The sequence below is a fragment of the Balaenoptera ricei genome, chromosome 5 (assembly GCF_028023285.1).
Source record: "Balaenoptera ricei isolate mBalRic1 chromosome 5, mBalRic1.hap2, whole genome shotgun sequence".
Taxonomy (NCBI): domain Eukaryota; kingdom Metazoa; phylum Chordata; class Mammalia; order Artiodactyla; family Balaenopteridae; genus Balaenoptera; species Balaenoptera ricei.
Window position 1 is genome coordinate 109582600 of NC_082643.1, and position 24070 is coordinate 109606669.

General features: G+C 38.7%; 1 protein-coding gene across 4 annotated transcripts in view; it reads left to right on the forward strand.

Annotated features, from left to right (window-relative positions):
* The window catches only part of NPNT (nephronectin), a 72336-nt gene that overhangs the window by 34211 nt on the left and 14055 nt on the right, over positions 1-24070 (forward strand). For 2 of the 4 annotated variants that reach the window (XM_059923370.1, XM_059923371.1), the window contains 6 exons: positions 1315-1407; positions 5670-5789; positions 7137-7256; positions 8918-9052; positions 9356-9478; positions 10834-11211. In XM_059923370.1, the coding sequence (XP_059779353.1) occupies positions 1315-1407; positions 5670-5789; positions 7137-7256; positions 8918-9052; positions 9356-9478; positions 10834-11211 (969 nt within the window). The remainder of the gene's footprint in view (positions 1-1314; positions 1408-5669; positions 5790-7136; positions 7257-8917; positions 9053-9355; positions 9479-10833; positions 11212-24070) is intronic. The other 2 variants (XM_059923373.1, XM_059923374.1) reach the window with 1 other exon arrangement.

The following is a 24070-nucleotide window of genomic DNA, read 5'->3' on the forward strand; positions in this document are numbered from 1 at the left end:
TGTGCTTTTTCCCACCTTACTTTCTCTGGTAATTTTAATTCATTCAGATTTCCCCCCTCCTTGAGTCTCTGTACCCATACAAATCTCCTCAGCCAAAAAGGGATACTATTATAGATAATAATCTTTTTCATAACTTTCCCATTAGAGAATAATTTGGGGCATGTAATATACCATATCATTGCATATTTGCAGGAATGAAAGATATTCTTTTGAATTTACAGCAGGCATTATAATAATTTCAGAGGAAACAGTTTATAAATATCAATTATTAACGTTTTGACATGGTTCATGTTTCACATGTTGAATTCCTTCTCCCAGGAAAAGACTCAGTATCTCATAGCACAGAACCAGATGGTAAACTTTGGTCAGCTAGTTAAGCCTCAGTTGATTGCTTTCCTTAGCACAGTAGTCAAAGTGCTTTAACCCTAATATTAAGGTAGTTTCTTAAGGCCTTAGTTTTTGAACGATATGTGATTTCAACCCCAGGAACCAATGTTCATTTAATTTGGAAGTTTAACTGGCTGTTAATAATATGAAGTCTTGAAACAGGATGGGATTGCCTTTTTGACTCTACTTTGGGTCTCACCCATCTTATAATATTTTGGTTAGGTAATAATGGCCACAGTTACCATTTTTTGCAGAAAGCATCTTATGTATATTCTTCTTTTTCTTTTTCCAGCCCCAGATATCTCAGTCCTATCCGTCTTTGCATGGGGTGTCTTATGTATATTCTAATTAAGTGTGACCTAAATGTGACATAAGTTCTTACACTTGAATTAAAACATCCATGATCTATTGTGTTATTTAAATGAGAGCTTTATGCAAATCATAAATTTATGCATAACTCTGGAGTGTTTTAAACTATTGGACAACATAATAATATAGGAAAAGATTTTAAATTGGTCCTATAAGACCTAGGTGTACCTAAACAGAGCAGGTTGATAATAATCAGTTTTTATATAATCTGTTTTTTTGAGTTTTCTGTCTGTGTTGATGACTAAAATCATCTTTTGAAAAAGGACCATCTCCTTTTTGGTGCTTAAAAAAATTGATATGAGGATGTACGTGGATGTTAACTTATAATGTTTGTGTGTTCTTGGGACACAAGATGGCAGTGATAAATTTTAAGGAGCATAGAAATTAAAAAAGAGAAACCAGAAGAACTAGAAACTAATTTTTGTAAAGTATCTAAAGCATTCTTTTTGAACTCCACCAACTTTATGTAATTGTTTAATATACACTTATAAAGATTTTTAGGGCTAAAAATGACATCAGTTCAAAGTTGACTCTTATTACCTTCTTCCTGGTGTGAAGACGAACACTTCTACCCAACTCCTCTTGACCAAGGCAGTGAACAGCCTCTTTCACAACCCCTGGATCATCAAGCCACAAGTTTACCTTCAAGGGGTGAGCGTGCGTTATCTCAGGTGGTCTGCTCCTCCCACCTGCACGGCTTCCTGCAGTGTTGTCACTTCTTGCCAATGTTCTGAAGACTCACCCCAGGAGTGCCCAGTCCTCCGCATTCCTGAGCATGTGAAGCAAGCAGCAGGAATTGTCACCTGGTGCTGATTCTCTGTGCTCTACAAAGCCTGGAGCCTCCGCTGTCCTTTCCCTGCCTCAAGTATCCGTTGCTTTTCTTCTTCTTTTCTGGGTTTCAAAATGTTTTCTAAAAAATCAGATAACAAAATAACTTTTGTTTTCCTGTGTAGGTGAAGTCAGGAATTCCAAAGCACCTGAGATTGGGGTTTTGATGACTTTCGCTAAATAGATTTTAGAAGTGCTCAAGTCCTCTTCCCCACCACCACATTTGGGGCGTAGAATTTTTAGGTCACTTGGAAATCAGACCATACATTAGCTTCCTTCTTTTGGTGAACATTTTGTGGTACTAGAAAGCCTGAGTTCTGGTTCTAGCACAGCGCTGAAGTAGCTCAATGACTGAGAGCAAGTCTTAGCAAACCGGTTCGTAATAGGAGGAGAGTAATTCCTGCTCTCTTCACCTACAGGGCTGGTGTGAGAATAGAAACACCAAAAGTATTAATGTCTTCATTAGGCTGGAAGATTTTGTAGAAAAATTAGGTGTCAGTATGACTCTACAGTATTTCTAAAAGACTTTATTCCTCACTCACTCATAGATTTAGGAACTTAGAATGACTGAATTAAACTCATTTAAATTGTTAATTGCTGTTTCTGCTCATAGGGAACTTGATGCATTTGGATCAAGAAATTAGGGCAATGGGATGAATTTCAGAATCATTGAAAATTTATTTTTTTTCTTTTTAAAAAATTTTTTATTGAAGTATATAATTGAAAATTTAAAGAGTAAAAGTTATGGCAGTTGACATATTGAGATCTGTTTGCCTGTGACCTCCACTTGAGTCAGATAAAATGTAAAAGCTTAGACTTCTGAGACATTGCACAGTTTAAGCCTCAAAGGGAAAAAAAAGGTCCAAATTACATTAAATGAATGAAAGATTATTTTCCTTAAAAATCCATTGGGTTATCATACTCAATTAATCTCTTCCAGATTTTCAAGCACTTTCCAGTGTCTGCATGCTAATAAAATTTCTGATTCTTTCTTCTTCCTGAAGTGTAATTATAATGCTACGCAGCTTGCATTTTTTGTTCTGAACCAGCTCCTTCCCCTTCTCCCCCCACCCAAGCTCCTGAATTCACCACCTTGCTTAAATATACTCCTGACTGTAATAGATGCTCTTTAAGAATTGTATATACAACAATTTAAGCATTTGAATATAAGTGGTTTAATTGTAAAGTTCTGTCCTTGATGTAAGATAGGTACATGATAGAATTCATTAATTTTTTATCATAGATTTTCCTTATAATGTATGTTATATTACAAACTTCTAGAAAAAAGAGCAAGATTTAAGTAAATTTAAAATAAAGACACTAAAGTTTTCTTTCCTACGTTCTCTTATCAACTTTTAAGATTGATTTGAGAAAGCGAGATCAAGAGTAATTTTCTTGTTCTCTACATTTTACTTATTATTATAGGAGCATTTACTATAAATTGAAAGTGTCATTTTTGAATTTCTGACTTAATTTGATAGTAATAAAACTGTCACTAGGTCTATAATCCAAGACGTTTTGGAAGCAGCAAGTATTAACTCAATTTTATAAGGCATTTGGTCAATAAGAAAATAAGATATAATAATCATAGACTGGAAACCCTGAAGAATGTTGAGGAAAAAGTTCATCACCAGGACGCCAGATGCTTTTAATCTTTTGAAGCTCCCTGCTTTAGCAAAGTTCTGATATTTGGTAAAAATTGATCATTGTTGATTATTATGGAATCCTATTTCATCGTTTCTGCAGTGGTTTTGTAAGGGTCAGCGGGAAGTTTTTAGGAGACAGGTGCATGTGGCCGATGGCAATGGTAGCGGTCACGGGGGACGTCGACAGCAGCCAGCTATCAGGGAGTATCATCCAGCCCGTCACCAGCTGTTAGAGTACGGATTTCTCAAATTGCTTTCAGCCTATTTGGCTACTTACGTGTCAGTTTATTAATAGTAAAATAGCCAACAAGCATCTCTACATTTGCCCACTGAATGCTGCATGTTTATTTCCTTTTCCATATTATTTCATAGGTGATTCTCAGGTTGGTTTGGGTCTTTTTATTGGAGTTATGACATCTTATCGATTTTACATTTCCTTTCAATTTCATGATTCTTAACCCCAAAGTGCTTTCGCTATGGGAAGGGAAAGATAAATTTGGATTGAAGACCACCAGCAACCCCAGTCTGGATCATAAAGACTCTCATAGCCATCCTAAGGGGCCCTTTATCAGCCAAGGCTAGAGTGGCCTCAGCTTTAGTTCATGGCCATAGTGTCTGAAGAAATTTCCATCAGTGTAAATACGCCTTGTTTGTGAGCTGCCTGGAGCTATAAATATCTAACCAGTTCCCATCAGGAACACACAGAAGTTTCTGAGGCTCGTTAAGAATAAACTTAAGGGTTCTTAATTGACACATTTTATATCCATCAGTATCCTACCCTTGAGGTATAGAATTCGGTCTTACTCTGTTATTTGTTGTACTATTCTGTTATATTTCTGCTTAGTACAGAAGCATATTTAAAACACAAAGCCTTTCTCTAACAATGTATTCAGATTTAAATACTATTTACTATAATATCAATCAGGGATTTATCAAAGCCAGATGTGAATCTGCAGGGACATATTAGGCATGATAATTAACTCCTTTTAGAACATGAGAAAAGATTCCCTGACTCTAATTTTTAATAAATATTAAAATACAAGGTAGAAGAATATGAGAAGTGAAGTGAATACCCTTGACTGGGCAAGAGAATATGAAGTTTAAAATTAAAGAAAGCATAGGAGATGATGAAGGCATCTGATTTATTTATGTAACCTCCGCAGGCTTCACCCAGCTGGGGATCTGCTTCCAGTTGTGTTAAGGTTAGAAAAAAGGCCAAGTTGGCAAGTTAGTAAAATATTTAAAAAATTTTGAGATGGAATAATTATTTGGTGGTTTTAAAAAACAATGTAACTTGGTGGTTACATTAAGTATATATATATTAATATGTATAGATTTTTAATAAGTGAGCAGGTCAGATTTAAATTTGATTAGATTTGAAAACAACTTGCAACCAGATATATCCTTATTTCTGATTTGACGATATGGATTAGTAGATAATTAAATTATGCTGGCAGTGCAGACAAAATAAACATGTCATTTCTTCTTAATGAAGTCTATATTTTGGACATTACTGTTTCAGTGTATATTTGTCATTATGATATTTATTTTCACTTGAGGCAATGTTCAACTTGAGTTGGAAAATTCTCAAGTGAAGTTTATTAACTCACTTCGTATTGATATTTAAACCAATAAACCTAAAATATATAATGATAATCTATTATATACTGTCCATTAGTATTTCTGTATGCCCTTCCTAACTGCAGGATGAATGAAAATATGATGTTGGAGGGTCTTTTTTTTTTTTAAGTTTATTTTGTGACTCAAATGCTTTACTAAAGTAGGAGACTGACATTTCTTTAATCTGAGATGAATATACACTCTATAAGATTGAACAAGAGGAACCTCAATATTGATCACTCTAATTCAATGAGCTTCTATCCTCTGGAAAAAGAGCTTTTCTTTGGGAAGGTCGAAGCAGTCTAATGTTAAAAATCCATGTACTTTCTGTAAACTAAGATAGGCTCACACAGTATGTTCTAAACAGAGACAGGAAGAAATTGAAATAGGAAGATCACATTGTCAGGAGTGAATCTAGTAGTATCACCCAGATATTTTGAGGTTATGGAGTCAGAAAGATGGTTTGTAGTCTACTCTTTCTAGGGATGATAAGCCACGTGTCTGTGAGGGGAATCTTCCCAACTGTCCTTTGTAAACAGAGATCACATGTACTACATTACTTAAGCTCCAGAAATTCACACGGCCTTCCATTATTATAAGGCTTTCAGTCACCTCTGTTAGGAGACTCCTGGTGGCCCCCAGTGTAACCAGCATTAAAACGAAGACACTGTGAACAGACTCTATCTCTTATGTAAATGGCTGGTTACTATAGCTTGACTGACTCTACTCCTTCATTCTTCGGAATAGAGAAGCATTTTCAGTGGCTTGCATTAATGTTGAGGCTTTGTCAAATTTCTGCTTCAACCCCATTCTTTTCAGATCTAAATGAGTGTGGCCTGAAGCCGCGGCCCTGCAAGCACAGGTGCATGAACACTTACGGCAGCTACAAGTGCTACTGTCTCAACGGATACATGCTTATGCCGGATGGATCCTGCTCAAGTATGTCAAGAATCTTAACTGCTTTATAAGTGCTTTGGGCTTGACTTCATGCTGTGCTCTGGGAGTGTGTGAAAAGTGGCCTCCTAGCCCTCCTTCTAAACAGGATGTGAGCACGTGTTTGTATGTGTGCCTAAGGAATGGAAATCAAAATAAGAGTTGCCCATTGTAGATGTCTAACATTCTTTTATCAGGGGTGCCAATGTTAAATTGATTCGGAAATGGTCTTTAGAACAAGAATCACAAAACTAATGTATTTTCTAACGTTTTTCCTAGCAGTCTTCCGCTTGTCTTCTATCTGGTCATAGAACTATTCCACGTAGAAAAAGAACATTGGTGACCATTTGAGGGCTCATGTGCTCTCGGTAAGGATGGACACTAAATTATTTGCTGGTAGAGAATCCATCCAGCCTGGTGATTGAGTATAATCCGTCCATAAGTACCTCCTTACTTCATTTTTACATTTCTTTATAATAGTCTGAAGACTAAGTTATATCTCTTTTCTTAAAAAAAACCTACTTCAAATGAAAAAATAAATGATTATAATAACATAAAAGTAGATTTCATGTGTGTCTTTGTAAGAAAGAAATGGATGGTGTTTTTGATGTGTTTATAAAACGGACAATGGCCTGAAATTCTCTGCAGGCTGAACATTGAATTGAGATTGTGGTTATATGATATCCAACAATTGATGACTTGATTTTTAATTTTACTGAACTGTCAGTTAAATTAGTTAATTACCAATCAGTTAATTATCAGTTATCTCTCTCTAACTGGGTTGCATTTTATAAAATAAAAAAGGTTAGCTAATTTTATTTATCATTGCATATTTGGCATGGAACTTTTTGCAATAAGGTGAGTTCATGTTTATTAACATGTGGCAGTGATGCTAGAATCCTCTAACATTGTACAACTCAGTGGGAAATCTGCTGTACCTGGAGAAGTTTAATGGATGGTTGAGACAGTTACTTGGATGCCTTAGTTAAGACCAGCACTTAACATGAGTAATCTGGAAAAATACCTCAATGCTCCAGTTTCCTTGGCCACTGGAAAAGCTTCCAGATAATCTCTGTGAGATAAAGTTTTACATTTGTCTTTTATTTCTTCAAATACGTTAAAGGTCTTCCCCAGATGCTAACAGAGCTGGTTCACTTCTTAATTATCCCTGAGGGAAGAAGGTCTTTGTGTTTTTCCTCCTATTTTTTACTTTCTTTAGACTGTTGGAGAACTAAGCCCTTTTCATCTGCATTGTTGATTCAGTGTCACTGATTTCAGAACAGGTAGAAAACATAGTTATATTAGGTACAGAGTATGCTCTCTGCCTCTCTCGGACAGTCACTGTCTTTCCAGGTGCCCTGACATGCTCCATGGCAAACTGTCAGTATGGCTGTGATGTTGTCAAAGGACAAATTCGGTGCCAGTGCCCCTCTCCTGGCCTACGGCTGGCTCCTGATGGGAGGACCTGCGTGGGTGAGTTGTAAAATCAAGCATCTCTATCAGCAGCCTCTCTAGGATAAGGAAGAAAGTGAAATGTGATGGCAGGAAGGAAAAAGGGCAGTTACTTAACATCAGGTAATTAGCTATCCTTTAGACAATATCAGATGTCTCAGAAGGGGACCTCTCTCTGTGAAAAGACCGTGGAAACTTTGTTTCCCTAAAAAATGAGGGACAGGAGGACCTTCAGGCAGAGGAAACCACACGTGCAAAGACATCGAAGTTTAGAGGGAGCATAATATTCAGGGAACAAGAAGAGCTCAGTATCTCTAGGACGTAAGAGGCAATAAGTATTGAAGCTGAGCTGGTAGACAGGGCTAGACTGTATGTATTGCACTAAAGGGTTAGTTTTTTTTTTTTCCCCCCTGTAAATTAGGAAGGCAGTAAAAGATTGTGGTTAAGAGTCTGGGCTTTGATTTTAAACCTGGCTCTGCCATTGACTTGATATGTAACCTTAGGTAAGAGGCTTCCTTTCTTTGAGCATCAGTCTTCTCATCTTTAAAATGGGAGTAATGTCCTTGTGAGGATTGAATGAGATCATGAATGCAAAGAGCTTAGCACGGTACCTCACATGTAGTAAGCACTGAATGAATGGAGGTATTTGGGGGCTCAAGAGATATTTACTGAGTACTTTCTATATACCAGGCACTGTGCTAAGTGCTAGGAAATAGAGTAATGGACAAAGCAGACAAGATTTCAGTCCTTACAAAGCTGATATTCTAATGGAAGAGACAGAAAAGAAAGAAATATTCAGTAAAATTACAAACAGTGCCAAGTGTTAATATGAGTAACTAAGAGAGTGAAAAACAAAAAGGATCTATTTTGGAAAATAATGGTCAAGGAAAGCCCTGAAGTAAGACATGGACCATTGGCCACATGAAGTATCAGCCAAGCAGGTGAAAACGTTGCAGAGCACTGCAGTGAAAGAGAGGTTGGTCTGTTTGAGGTTTTGAAAGAAAGAAAACCATATCCTTAAGTACAGAGTATGAGGGGTGGTGGCTTGAGATACAGCCAGTGAGGTGGGTGAGGACTGTTTATTACAAGGTCGTCAAAGATGTGGTGAGGAAGGAATTCAGAAAGCAAGTAGAAACAGTTGAGAGTTTTGAGCATGGGAACAATCCCTTCTTATGTCTTAATAAAATCATTTGTTGACAGTTGAGTGGGAATGCTTTGGAGAGGCTAAGATTGGCAAGGAAAAGGCCAGTTTGGAGGCTCTTGGAATAGTCTATCCTGGGAGATGGTGGCTTGGACTAGGGTAATGGCAGTGGGTGAAGAGCAGAGTAAATGAATTTTACAAATTTACAAATTCAAAGAATTTGTCAGAGGTAGAATCCGCTGGGGTTAAGGGAAATATGGTTGTCAAGGATGACTCATGTTTCTAGTTCGAACAACTAGGAGGGATACAGGTGCAGTACGTGCTGGGATACAGTACAGGAGGAGGACGGCTTGGGTTAGAAGGATGAGTTGAAATTTGGAGATCTGGAATTTATGTTGCCTGTCCGGGCAACCAGCTGGATAACATTTATGATGAGCCACTACGTGCCACGCAACCGTTGCAGATAGTTGTATATTTTAAAAGCTACTCCATCTGAACATGCTGTTGCCCTTCCTAAGACACAGTTGGCTTATGTTTCTAGACATTGATGAATGTGCTACTGGAAGAGCCTCCTGCCCTAGATACAGGCAGTGTGTCAACACTTTTGGGAGTTACATCTGCAAATGTCATAAAGGCTTCGACCTCATGTACATTGGAGGCAAATACCAATGTCACGGTAATGAACCCCAACCCTTGCTTTGTGTTGTTTTATCCTGTGGAGCGGAAAGGTCTCTTAATTATGGTGATGACTGGGATGTCAAGGGCAGGGGAGGGTACTGGCATTAAATTAAACAAACAGAAGTGAAACTCAAACACTAGTAGTTCTGGACGCACACTACTTTATTTCTTCTCTTTATCTGCCAATTTTATGTGAACCTTCACATTGCAAAGAAAATTTTTATTTGAAACTGTGTATTTTTGGTGTGTAATCATATTTATCTCCCAAATAAACCTCTTCTTTTCCTACTTCCTGATGCAGATATAGATGAATGCTCCCTTGGTCAGTATCAATGCAGCAGCTTTGCTCGATGTTACAACGTACACGGGTCCTACAAGTGTAAATGTAAAGACGGATACCAGGGCGATGGACTGAATTGTGTTTGTGAGTCATGCTTGTCTCCCAGCTCTAAATTCCAGCAGGAAGTACAAGATTACACAAAGGCCATTACTAGGAAAGATAAGGAACAAGATTAATTATCAAAGGAATATCACTTTTCATATCTAGTAATACTAGTCCGTGATTTCCACAAACAATAAAATCACTTGCTCCGTAATTTTTAAAAATTAAAGACTCAGTAATACATTATACTCTTAAAAGCATTCAGTTCCTTGACTAAACTCTCTCAGTAGCTTCTCCTTAGCTGGTACGAAATTATAGAGCCCTCCTTGAGAATTTGATTTTAAATGTATGTTTGTCATTAGCATTAGATTATAATGGTGGGATAATCTGAATATATTCGTTCCTCTGTTTTATGCCTCCAATTCTGCTCTTAAAAAATCATTTCCATATTTATTTTCTCTACGTTCAGAACTGTTTTGCTTTTTAAATTTTTATAAGCTCTATTTGTGGTATGGCTATGCCAGTAGATAAACATGAAAAAAATACCCTCCAAGGTGAAAGTTTCACAAACCAAAGGCCACAATTTAGCATACATTTCATGCAACGATAGATCATTTTTTAAATTTCTGGAGTAAAATATTTACTGAAAATCATGGGGCATAAAATCATGAGGATTAAAGGATTTTTGAAGGGTCATGTAGTTATACTCAGTCTGGAATATATGCTTCCAAGAAGATTAAATATTAATTCCTTTTGGTGAATACAGTCAAGGACAGAGTTTCCACAGGTGATCTTGGTGACCTCTGAAATTTTTTTTAAAAAGCAATTGTATAAATTAGTAAAGGGGAAGGAAAACCAAATATAAAACAGTGAGTAGAGCATTTAATGAAAATGTATTTGTGTGAATTGAATTTATATAAAGTGTGGAAGAGAAAACTATTAGTCTTCAGACAATTCTAAACATGATTTTATAATATACACATACCATGGAGACACTTAACGTAGACTCTAAATATACATTTCTCATATTTTAAAATTTTAGAATGTCTCTGCACTTAAAAATCTCATTGATTCTTCTCTCTTTCCACTTTACAAATACTTAAAACATTTTGTGTTTCAAATGATACATTTCATTACAGAAACACAATATAATTTTTGTGTATACCCACCAAATAGATATATGTGTGTATGAGTATATATGTATATATATTACATATACACACACATATTAATTTTTTTTGGAAAACAGCCTGACTTAACAGCAGGGGAATATTCTCAATGTGAAAAGTAAGCCAGTTGGCATGAGGTATTTTGATGTGTTTGTTTTTTACAATTTGATATTTTATTTCTTAAGGAGAGAGGGTTGTACACTAATTTAAATACATTTACTGTTTTAGATATTCCAAAAGTCATGATTGAACCTTCAGGTCCAATTCATGTACCAAAGGAAAATGGTACCATTTCAAGGGGTGATGGAGGACACAGTAATTGGATCCCTGATGTCAGAAGTACTAGGTGGCCTCTGAAGACGCCCTATGTACCTGCTGTCATTACCAGCAGGCCCACCCCTGAGCCAACAGCAAGACCTGCCCTGAAGCCAGCGCCACAGCCTGCCCCACCCACAGAACTCCGAACACCTCCGCCAGCAGCAACCCCAGGAAGACCAACCACCAGACTGACAAGTGTAGCACCAGTTGCCACTGCGTCTCCAAGAAGGATTACAGTTGACAACAGGATACAGACAGAGCCTCAGAAACCCCGAGGAGATGTGTTCAGTAAGTCATAAACGTTACCACATTTTCTGAGGGTTTTTTTTCCAGTTTTATTGACATGTAATTGACATACAGCACCGTATACGTTTGAGTACAGCCTAGTGGTTTGGCTTCTCCGTATCATGAAATGATTACCACAGTATGTTTAGTTAACATGCATCATTTCATGTAGATACAAAATAGAAGAAAAAGGAAAACACATTTTTTTCTTTGGTATGGGAACTCTTAGGACTTACTGTCCTAACAACTTCCATATAAGTTATACAGCAGGTATAACTATAGTCGTTGTTGTATATATTGTTGTACGCTACATCCGTGGTACTAGTGTATCTTATAACTGGATTTGTACCTTTTGACCACCTTCATCCTGTTCTCCCTTCCCACCTCTAGTAACCACAAATCTGATCCCTTTTTCTATGAGTTTGTCTTCTTTTAATAGTCCACATATAAGTGAGGTCATGTACAGTATTTGCCTTTCTCTGTCAGATTTATTTCACTTAGCATTCTATCCTCAAGGTCCATCCATGTTGTCTCAGATGGCAGGATATTCTCATTGTTACGGCTCACTAATATTCCACCGTATATATGTTTATATATACCACAATTTCTTTATTCATTCATCTGTCAGTGGACACTTAGGTTGTTTCCATGTCTTGGCTATTGTAAATAACGCTGTGAACGAAGAGGTGCAGATATCTCTTACGCATAGTGTTTTTATTTCCTTTGTATATATTCCCAGAACTAGGATTGCTGGATCATATGGTAGTTCTGTTTTCAGTTTATTGTGGAACCTCCATACTGTTTTCCATAGTGGCTGCACCAGCTTAAAATCCCACCAACATCGCATCAGGCTTCCCTTATCTCCACCCTCACCACTTGTTATCTCTTGTCCTTTTGGTAAACAGCCATTCTAACAGGTATGAGATGATATCTCATTGTGGTTTTGATTTGCATTCCCTAATAATTAATGATGCTGGGCATCTTTTCATGTATCTGCTGGCCATTTAGTATATCTTCTTTGGACAAATGCCTATTCAGGTCCTTTGCCCACTTTTTAATTGGATTATTGGATTTTTTGCTATTAAGTTGTATGAGTTCCCTATATATTTTAGATGTTAACCCCTTGCCAGATACATGATTTGCAAATACTTTTTCCCATTCCATAGGTTGTCTTTTCATTTTGTTGATGGTTTCTTTTGCTGTGCAGAAGCTTTTTAGTTTGATGTCATCCCACTTGTTATTTTATTGCTTGTGCTTTAAGTGTCATATCAAAAAATCATTGCCAAGACCCATGTCACGGAGCTTTCTTCCTACGTTTTCTTCTAGGAGTTTTGTGGTTTCAGGTCTTATGTTCCAGTCTTTAATTCATTTCGAGCTAATTTTTGTGAGTGGTGTAAGATTAGGGTCTAGATTCATTCTTCTGCATGTGACTATCCAATTTTTCCAGCACCATTTATGAAGAGACTGAATTTTCTCCCTTGAGTATTCTTGGCTCCCTTGTCAAATATTATTTGACCACATGTGCTTAGGTTTATTTCTGGGCTCTTGATTTTGTTCCATTGGTCTATATGTCTGTTTTTATGCCAGTACAATACTCTTTGATGACTATGTCTTTTTAGTATAGCTTGAAATCAGGAAGTGTGATGCTACCACTTTGTTCTTTCTCAGGATTGCTTTGGCTGTTTGGGGTCTTTTATGTTAGCACATTTTTAATAAGCTTTTTATGATGGCATTTCAACCACAGGACATGGCTTGAATAAGAATAAAACTCATAAAAAGAATTAGTTATACAAAGTGTGAGTTATATATCCCTATTGTTAAATATTATAAAGAGCTGTATAGAAGCCAGTCAGTTGGGCAAATAAGAATGTGAATAGAAATGGAAGGAGTATCACAAAGTTATATAGTAGATCACAGCTCCTATCCAGTATGCGAATTCTCCTAACATATTCATATTTACTTGAAAACTCTCAGAGATGGGGAGCTTAATATAGCATGTGCCATTTAACTTTTAATCTAAGTGTTCATTCATTCAATCAGTAAACATTTTTAGTGTGTTTTAGAATGCCAGGCCCTATATTAAGCATTGGGCTTACAAGGTAAAACAGAAAACCTTATAGTCTGGTGGAAAAGACAGTTGCCCCGAAGATAACTGTGGTACTGTGTTAGTGGGAGAGATTTGTGTGGGGCGTTATGGGGGTAGAGAGAAAGGGTACCTAACCCATCTTTGGCCAGGGACAGTTTGGGGAGTGGGGAGGCTTCTTGAGTGAAATGGGGCAAAGGGGATGAAAAAAGGGAGGCATTATAGTTCACAGGGACCACACAACAGAGGCACAAGCGTAGGAAGCAGCACAGCATGTGCAATAAACTACCAACAAACTGGCAGGTTGAGCCAAGGATTGATGAGAAAAACTGGACAGCTACCCTTTGTATTTACTGTAAACTGGTGGTTAAATCTAAACTGGAGCTAGGTTGGATTTAAAGATTCCAGATTTTTGGGGCTTCCCTGGTGGCACAGTGGTTGAGAGTCTGCCTGCCAGTGCAGGGGACATGGGTTCGAGCCCTGGTCTGGGACGATCCCACATGCCGCGGAGCGACTAGGCCCATGAGCCACAACTGCTGAGCCTGCGCGTCTGGAGCCTGTGCTCCGCAACAAGAGAGGCCACGATAGTGAGAGGCCCGCGCACCGCGATGAAGAGTGGCCCCCACTTGCCGCAACTAGAGAAAGCCCTAACACAGAAACGAAGACCCAACATAGCAATCAATCAATCAATCAATCAATCAATCAATCTTAAAAAAAAAAATCCACAATTCTAGACCGCATGATCTGACTCTTGTCATTTAAAAAAAAAAAAAAAAGATTCCAGATTTTTAATGGGTGACTGGGTACCACCAATGGTGTTAGAGGCTATAGGTAAAGAAGAAGATTTGAAGGAGGAAGAGGTTGTTCCCTTATTACCAGAACAAAATTTGCAATTTTCAACCTCTTTCTTAGCCTTTTAATGTGTTCTCTTTTTAAAAGTCTCTCTTGCTTCCCATTATTCCTCTCTATACCAATACACATATGAATTAAAAATAACATGGAAGTTCACCAACAGAATTTAGCAGGATGAAACTGGGGAGACACGGAGTTCCGATGATGTTTGAGAGCACTTGTTCTAAGAGAGTGTGATCTTAAAGACACGCCCTGGGAAAGAATTACCTTGATCCCATGCCAAGGCTGTTGCATGCCACAGATAGCATTGCTGCCTCTGGATATTCCTGCCAAAAATTAAATTCCACTCTCATTTCATCTTCAGCCCTAGCTGCTGGTTAATGTCAGCATGGATGAGGATATTTTGGACACTTCTTAATTTGCTGTCTGGAGACTTTAGCATATATTCCAAATAAGGGAGTAGTTCTAAGTTTTTAATTCAGAACAAATAACTAGTATTTATTCATGGTGAAAACAGAAAGGAACCTTAGCACTATTTTAGTTCAACACCATTTATTCATTGACTATTTTCTTCATTTCTGGCATAATAATTTCTTAAGCCATCCTTATTCTCCACTGGTCTGAGAGTAGACTTTGGCTCTCCTCATTCCATGAATTTTCAGGTGATGTTAATTACAGCCACTGTTGGGCAGTCTCCAAATAGCCCCATACTTCAGTTGTGTTTTTCTTTACATTGAAAGATAATATATGTTTAATGGAAGAGGTTGTTAAACAGAACTTTCCTCTGTAATGTGTGTGTGTGTGTGTGTGTGTGTGTGTGTGTGTGTGTGTGTGTGTAGGTATGTATTGCCCCCCAAGAAAAGACTATAAAGATATTCTAAAAGGAAATCAAGGAAGTACTTATAGCACAAGTACATCTCTAGCCCAGACTTCTCCTCAAACTCTAGACTTGTATATCACCTGCCTGTTTAACTGCTCTAGTTGGATGAAGATACATGTCTCAGACTCAACTTGTCTAATCATTCCTGATCGTCACCCCAAACACATTCTACCCACAGCTTTTCCCACCCCAGGAGATGGCACCTCCATCCTACCAATTGCTAAGGCCAAAAAACTTGGAGTCATTTTAAATTACTTTTTATACCCACATCCAAGCTGTATGGAAATCCTGTCAGCCCTGCCTTCAAATTATATCTGAAGTGTGGCTACTGCCAACCATTGCCAGGGCTACCACTCTGGCCCAGGCCATCCTTCCCCGTGGTGTATACAGGTCCAAAATCCTTTTTCCAGATAAGTAATACAGCATTTTTTTTAGATTTTAGAAAAGTAATAAGGCGCATTTGCTGTATAGCATACCCTGAAGCATATTAATGTTTCTACAGGGAAACATGAATATTTACACTCATTTGGCTACTAAAGCCATTTAAGTTAGGTTAAGTGAAGGTTAGATTTGCCACCTAATGAGTTTATGGAAGCAGCTTTCGGATTTGAGAACGACGGGTGAGGACCCGCGGATCCGTACTGCAGCAGCCTTCCGGCCCATCTGCCTGCTCCCACCCTTGTCCCTCTGCTGTCTCTCCTCAACCCAGCAGCCAGGGTCATCTTTGAAAACTTAAATGAGATGTCATTGTTCAGAGCTCTGCATTAGCACCCACTTCCTTCAGTGAGAACAGGAGCCCTCCCAGCGGCTTCCAAAGTCCTCAGGTCACATCTCCTAGCACTCTTCCCCTCGTTCACGTCACTCCAGCCTCCTCGCTGTTCCTCCAGCTTCTCCCATCTTAGGATTGTTGCTCCAGCTCTTCCCTCTTTCTGGAACACTCTTCCTCCTGCTGTCAGCTTGTCTCACTTTCTCACCTCTTCATGCACATCTCAACCTGCCAGTGAGGCCACTCTGACCCCCCCCTTCAATACTGTGACCTCTGCAGCCACTGCTGGCACACCTGATCTCACAACTCTCTACTGTTTTTTTAAATAACGTTTATCACCTTCTATATACTATCTTGTTTCCTTATTTATAATGTCTATTTTTGTCTCTTCTGACTAGAATATTAGCTTTTTGAGGGGCAGGGGTCTTTCTCTGTTTTGCTCATTGGTATATCTCAAGAACCTAGAATAATGCCTGGCACATAATCAGCAATTGAATACTATTTGTGGGACATAGAAATGAATGATTAGGTCAATCACTCATGACATTTTAAAATAAAAATTATCATGTAATCAATTTCCATACAAACGCTAGTTTAGTAACACATTAAATCTATATTAAGAAATAAAAAATATTCTTTCCTGATTGTTACTTATTTTTATAATATGGGGAGGTTTTTAATTGTGCTTCCACCATCTTTTTCTCTCTTTCTCCCTTTCCTCCCTTCCTTTTTGGAGATTGATGTTCTATTCAGTGGATTATTAAATCTGAAAAGTCAAAGTTAGTGAGAAGGAAAACGATGTTAATTTAGAGATAATGTTTCAAAGTATATATTTCCTAGCTCCTGAAACTAGCTCAAATAATTTTTCTGTTTTACTTTTATTATTTATTTTATTTATTTTTGGCTGCGCTGGGTCTTCATTGCTGTGCGCAGGCTTTCTCTAGTTGCGGCGAGCGGGGGCTACTCTTCGTTGTGGTGCGCGGGCTTCTCATTGTGGTGGCTTCTCTTGTTGCGGCGCACGGGCTCTAGGAGCACGGACTTCAGTAGTCATGGCGTGCGGGCTCAGTAATTGCAGCGCACGGGCTCAGTAGTTGTGGCTCACAGGCCCTAGAGCGTGTGGGCTCAGTAGTTGTGGCACATGGGCTCAGTAGTTGTGGCTCACAGGCTCTAGAGCGCAGGCTCAGTAATTGTGGCGCATGGGCTTAGTTGCTCAGCAGCACGTGGGATCTTCCCAGACCAGGGCTCAAACCCGTGTTCCCTGCATTGGCAGGCAGATCCTTAATCACTGCAACACCAGGGAAGTCCCAGGAGCATTTAAATAATACATGATTAAGGAAATAACTTTTTATGTATGATATGAAATATTAAACATGTGTTTTAAAAATAATTTTAACTTGAGGAACCCTGGGTTTTTCAGATTGTGTGAACAGAATTATAACCAGATGTATTTGCAGGGCTAGCCCTATAGACATGATTTGAGCAACACTAAAGTTACCTGATATAGCATGAAATTCTTGTTCCTTCACTAATGGGACAGACCAGTGCTTCTCAAAGTGTGTTTCATAGAACATTAGTTCTCTGGAATATTATGCAAGTGTATGCCTAAAAAAGTTCTGAGGTCAAATAAATTTAAGAGACCCTTGGTTTAGCCACTTAAATAGGTTTGTTAAGTGTGGGACTTTTCAATATGCTAATGGTCACTGTGAATCTCTTGGAGAGGTATATAATGTGCGTCATTTCCTGAGTGGATTTAACTGGGTTTATTTAACTGTTGGGATTAGAGTTTATTGTAACCCACTTCAGATCAGGCTGGGCTGAACTCAGAATTATAGAGACCATGCTCCACAAATCGAACAGCCTTCTACCATTAGCTCTCATTTGCATGGTTTCTGAGACCAGTGGGTTGATCTTGGACTCTGGAAGAGCCTGGGAGAGAGGGGAGAGCAGAAAAGTGCTGGGCAGACTTAGAGCAAGAAAGGCTGATTTAACTGGTGGGCTGCCTGTCTGGACACCAGAGGTATGCTGTAGGGGATTGCTAAAAAGTTGGAGACCAAGTGAACACCAAAGATAAAAATCTAGTGTAAGAGCAGGTAGGAGGTATCCCAGAGCAGAGAACATAAGAAAAACATTATGTAGAATCCAAAGTAAAGGACGTTAGGGGAAAATGCAATTCCAGTCTAGCAATACCATGAAATAGTATGAAGTAATGTTTTTTTTTAAAAAAATGTTTAATGACTTGGGAAAGTACCTAGGTTATAAAAATGTTAAGTGAAAAGAATATACAAAACTGTGCATACCATTTGATCCCAATTACGTGTAAAATACACGTCTTCGTATGTCTGGATGAATATAAAAGTCTGGAAGAAAAAAGACCAGAATAGTAACCATGGATCTATCCAGTTGTTGATATTTGGGGTGATTTTCATTGTCTTTGTGTTATCCTCATGCAGTGATTTTTAATCTTCCCATTCCCACTGTCACTGGTCACAGTAATTTATTGTAGTAGTCAATCTTTAGGAGAAGGGCCAGGGGTAATGGAATCCCGCTCTCCCAGCAGGAGAGTTGAGTCGTGTGCTTTGAAAAAGTACCCCGGGGGGATTCTGATCGTGAATCATGTTAACTTTATTTAGAACTTACTGGTTTTTAAAAATTCATTCAAAGTTTTAACTTATTTTTAACCTTTCAAAATGTCTTTACAATTGAGCACGTCAGATCTGTCCAGTTTTAGCTAGGAAGCTCTGTAAGGAATATAATAGCACTTGGATCAGGAAGTAGATTTTTCTCAAAGTGTTATCAGAAGCCCAGTTGAACCAGAATAACCTAGGGTGCTTATTGAAAATGTAGATGCCTAATGCCTACCACCAATTTACTAAATCGGACTTTCTAGGGAAGTACGTCTCAGTCTTTAGTGTGTGTACAGGTCACACAGAGACTTTGTTAAAATGAAAACTTTGATTCAGTGGGTCTAGGTTAGGGCCTGAGATTCTGCATTTTTAACAAGCTCAGAAGTAAGTAACACTGCTGATCTGCTGAGTACATTGAAGAGTAGGGCTCTCTCAACCATAATAGCAGCTCCAACCCAGCAGAGCCATGTCTTGAATGGAGACAGAATTAGCCAGATGCGGGTTGTTTAAAATTGTGCCTAAAATATAGCATATAGCATCTGGGTCATATAAAGAAAAAAAGTGTTGCAGAGTAAAGATTATAGAGTACATTGTAATACGTAGCAGGTGCTCTCACCAGTGGCCATATCAGAAAACCAGACTCATTGTTGCTGTGATGTTCATGAGAATGTGTTGAAATTCCAAGCACCACCAGTAAGAACAAAACTGTTTGCACTTTAACGATTGCTGCTTTGCTGCCTGCTGTCCACAGGTTTTTTCGCTCATTTCCCTTTTACGGATTTTACGGAGTCTGGCTGGTGTGATCACATTGTTCTTAGTCATGGAAATATGATCTTTTCTGATTCTATGTGGTGATGAGTAGAAAGATTGTTTCTGCTGAGGGGTGAACAGGTCTTCAAACTAGTTTGCTTCCTAGTAAACCGTAAGGCCTAGAGAGACCCTGAGAAGATGCCTGACATCTCCCTGAAGATGAAATTTCAGCGAGTGTTTTGAAGGACTCCTTGTAGGTCAGATTCTGGTGCTGTGAATTCTGAAAGTTTTCAAGGCATTTTATGTATATTTTAATTGGATCCTATGATGGCTGGTAAAGAAAAAAATAGCTCTTTCCGGAAAGTATAAATTGAGTTCTTGGTGAACGTGACCAAAGTCAGAAATCAGATTTTTTGTTGAGTTTTATGCACATTTTTGTATAGAGTTGTAATGAAAAGTATTGTGCCATAGCCACTCTGAGATGTGGGGCATGTTACTAAATCTTCCTATGACTTTGTTTCCTCACCCGTAAGTGGTGATAATAATAGTATCTACTACATTGGGCTGTTGTGAAAATTAGGTGAGAGAGTGCTTGGCGTAGAATAAGAACTCAATACACAATAGCTATACTACTTCTGTTGATGTTGTTGAATTCATTGATATGGTAATGATAACATTTCCTACTTAACTCATAAAAACACAGCCCTATTTTGTGTTCTGGTTTTGAGTTTATATTTTTCTGATGCTTTTTATTATGGTTCATTACAGTTTTAATGTTCACAATATTTTAAATGTTATTTTTGGCTAACCAGATCCTTTAGAAACAAATTGATGTGCAAGTATGAGCTATTAGGGGAGCAGAGAAAATGAAAATAGAAAGCTGCTATTTCATAGACCCTTTACTTACGACCAAATAATTGGAACATCCGGTTTTATTTAGGTGTTTACGGTACCTAATTGAACAGTTGTGATGTTTAATCAGAGACAGCATCACCTCAACTTCTCTACCCAGCGAATAGTAACAACAGCCTTTTCAGAGATGGATCTGTCTAGATGAGAAACATACATGATGGGTCTGATAAATATCAGAAATAAAAGCTTCCTTTCTTCCTCTAAAGTGATTCGGCTTGAGAGCATTGACCCCTGTCCCCCACAGTAGGTGGGCTTCTGTGTCACCTCGGGGGTGTTCGTGCCACACTCACCCAAGCAGCTATACTGTAGTCAAATAGTCGGCTATGGCACCGCCTGCGTTCTGTTCCAGCGCTCAGACTCAGTCCTGACAACGCCTAACCTTCTGACTTCCTTTGGCTTAGAAGAGGGCAAGGGGATAAAAACGGTTCTGGTGGCAAAACCCAGGGATCTTTAGAGATGACAGAGTGGGGATGAAAGACAAGGGGTCTAAGATGCCATCTCTTGCCTCCCCCCTGCATCCCCTCTCTCACCTCCTCCCTTCTTCTGTCCCTCCACGTTCGCTGTCAAATGATCTCCTGATCTAGAAAAGTTGAGTCATCACCTTTATGGCCACACTTAGAAATTGCTGCAGGCAGTACTTCAAGTTGTTCTGAAACTTTATTAGAAGAGAGAGAGGAGAGTCACACATTGGGGCTCATTATTGTTAGCTGGGTGTATGTTCCACCTTTCACTAGAGACTTAATTTTTCCCAGTTGTGCTCTGTACTCTCAGTCCAAAGGTGTCTTTTGAACTTTTTGGATTTTTCCTACGCAGTGAAAGCTTTAGCACACAAGGGCTTATTTCTGTGGAGCGCAGCAGCCTTTTGCTTTTTGCTAGTAATCAGTAGATGGCTGGGAATTTTCTCTGACGTAGTTAAGGAAATGTCAGACTCTCTTTTCCAATCTTTTTATTGCTTCTCTCTGGTAATTTAAAGCTATAATGTGTATGTGCTTCATCTGGAGAGGGAAGAAAAGGGGCAGAGGAGAAAAGGGAGGGGGGCAGAGGGAGAGGAGGAGAAGAGAAAGCAGTGTGGAGGGGAGATGCAAGAGGTGGCCTCTTAAAACCCTTGCCACTCATCCCCACTCTGTCATCTCTACATTTCGCCACCAGAAAGAGCCTTCAGGATATTAGGGAAGTTACATACATACCATTCTCTTCAGATGAACTAAATCCCTAAGCATAGAAAGAATTTAAGACCGTGTTATCTTTCATCTTTAGTCCAACAACAAATGCCAGAACTGGCCTGGGTAATGTCATGGGAGCCACCCTAGAACAGAAACAGAATTAGCTAAACCTACCTTTAATAAATTGTGCTTACATTCTGCTATAGTAGTTACTGTTTGGAGGAAGTCTGGCAGTGGTAGGTGTGTGTGATAATATTTACATTTACTTCACTGTGCTTACTTTTAATGCTTTTTGGTAAAAATATGCAGTCGACTCTTTGGGAAACTTCATTCATGAACGCAGGCTATAGATTAATATTATATCCCTGGGGAAAATATATTTAATAGAATGTTCTGGGATGGAGTTCCTTTTAAGAAGTTTCTTGCTTATCTGTGTGGCCAGTTCTTCTCACAGGCTCCAGGGCTCCGGGGTTCCCCAGCCGCTAGGAACGTACTGGGCCCCTGAGCCCCCGCCAACCACGTTTTTATCCGGCTGTCTGCTCGCTTCAGTGCCTGTACGTTCCCTATGTTTTAGTTCATGCGGAAGATTATAAGACATACGTCTTGGTGGATGAAACGTTAACTAATGGAAGAAAAATGTTTAGGAAATAAATCTTCTAAAGAGTATATGAACATTCTTTTTTTTAATGTTAATTTCGGTCATAACTGCCCTCTGACAGCCACTCCCTCCTCCCTCCTGTTCGTTCTCTGTGCTCCAGCCAGAATGATGTACCTGATCTTGGCGCTCCTCTGTTAGAATCCTTGAGACTTCCAGTTTCCGCCAGAATAAAGTCCACAATATTTACAGAGCTTTAAAAGGCCCTGCGGAGTCTGCCTGCATCTCCAGCTTCATTTGGTTCCCTCCTTCCCTCCCCCTCCCTCTCCCCGTGTGAGCTCTACACCTAGAATGATGTTTGAGTTCACACCCGTTCACTCTCTAGGGCGCTAGCTCACAGTGACTCATCCTTCAGGTCGCGGTGTAAGCAGCACCTCTCAGGGATTTTCATGCACCTTCCTCCTGGGCTAGCTTAGACAGCCCCCCGTCTCCCCCTCACCACCAAGGCTCACATAGCATCCTCTAGTTCTCCTCTAAAGCATCCATTACATGGGAGATTGTCAGATGCCTGTCTTCACCTCTAGAATGTAGATCCCATGAAGGAAAGAGTACGCTCATTGCTTCACAAAAGTGAGCCTAGTGCCTCGTACTCAGTGGATGGTCAGTTTCTTGATTGAGAGCATTAATAAGTGGATGGACTAGAGGGAGGGAGGATGGACAGACAGACGGTAGAGGAATTGTGTTGTTAGCATTTCTCGTATCCTTTTCTAATCTCTAAAATTACACCATTCTGATTCTAAGGATTAATGGTCCAACTACAGAAAATATCAGATATGTGTTTGTCTTTATAAATATAAATATATATGTGTGTGTGTGTGTGTGTGTGTTAGCATCTCTCCCGGTTGTAATTCTGTTTTTAGATAAGGCTAGTCATGTATTTTAATTAGCATTTTCTGCACTGAATCAAAGAATATGTTTGAATTTCACAAATACATCTCAATTTCATAGCCTCACATTTAATAACAGGTATCAAGACTATTCAAAGTTCTCTTTAAGCAATCAAAATACAAATAACAGACATATAGCTGCTATGGGGTAGGAGACTGTGTATATACTCTGACAGAACTCTCTTTTCTTTCAATGTTTTAGGTACTTTTTTTTTCATAATAGAAATCCTTTTTATAAACAATCTTAAAAAATACAGAATTACAAAAGACAAACCAATAAATGATAAAACATTACTTTTATTTCCAGTACTCAGACTACTTCTATTAGCATATTGGTGTATTTCTTTATTATTATTATTGATGTATATGGACATATAACATTACATCGGTTTAGGTGTACAATATGATTCCATATTTGCATATGTTACAAAATGATCACCACAATAAGTCTAGTTAACGCTTGTCACCAAACATAGTTATAATTTTTTTTTTCTTGTGATTGGAAACTTTTAAGATTTGCTCTTAGTAACTTTCAAATATGCAACACAGTATTATTAACTACAGTCACCATGCATACATTATACACCCTCATGATTTACTTATAACTGGAAGTTTGTACCCTTTGACCCCCTTCACCCATTTCATTCACCTCCTACCTCCTGCCTCTGGCGGCCACCAATCTGTTGTTCTATGAGCTTTTTTTTTTTTTAGATGCCACATATAAGTGAGATCATACAGTATTTGTCTTTTTCTGTCTGACATAATAATACCCTTAGCATAATACCCTCAGGATCCATCCATGTTGTTACAAATGGCAGGATTTCATTCTTTTTTATGGCTGAGGAACATTTAATTGTGTGTATATATATACCACCGCTTCTTTTCCCATTCATCTATTGATGGGAACTTAGGTTGTTTCCATGTCTTGGCTGTTGTAAACAATGCAATGAACACAGGGGTGCATATATCTTTTCAAATTAGTGTGTTCACTTTCTTCAGATATATACCCAAGAGTGGAATTGCTGTATTACGCAGTAGTTCTATTTTTAATTTTTTGAGGACTCTCCATAACGTTTTCAAATTCCTATCCCCACCAACAGTGCATGACAGTTCCCTTTTCTCCGCATGCAAATAACCATCTGTTATTTCCTGGGCAGTCAACCCTTGAACAATTCAGGGGTTGCAGTACTGACCCTTTGCACAGTTGAAAATCTGCATATAACTTTACATTTGGCCCGCCCCATCCAAGGTTCCATATTGTGTGGCGGAGTCAACCAGCTGCGGACGGTG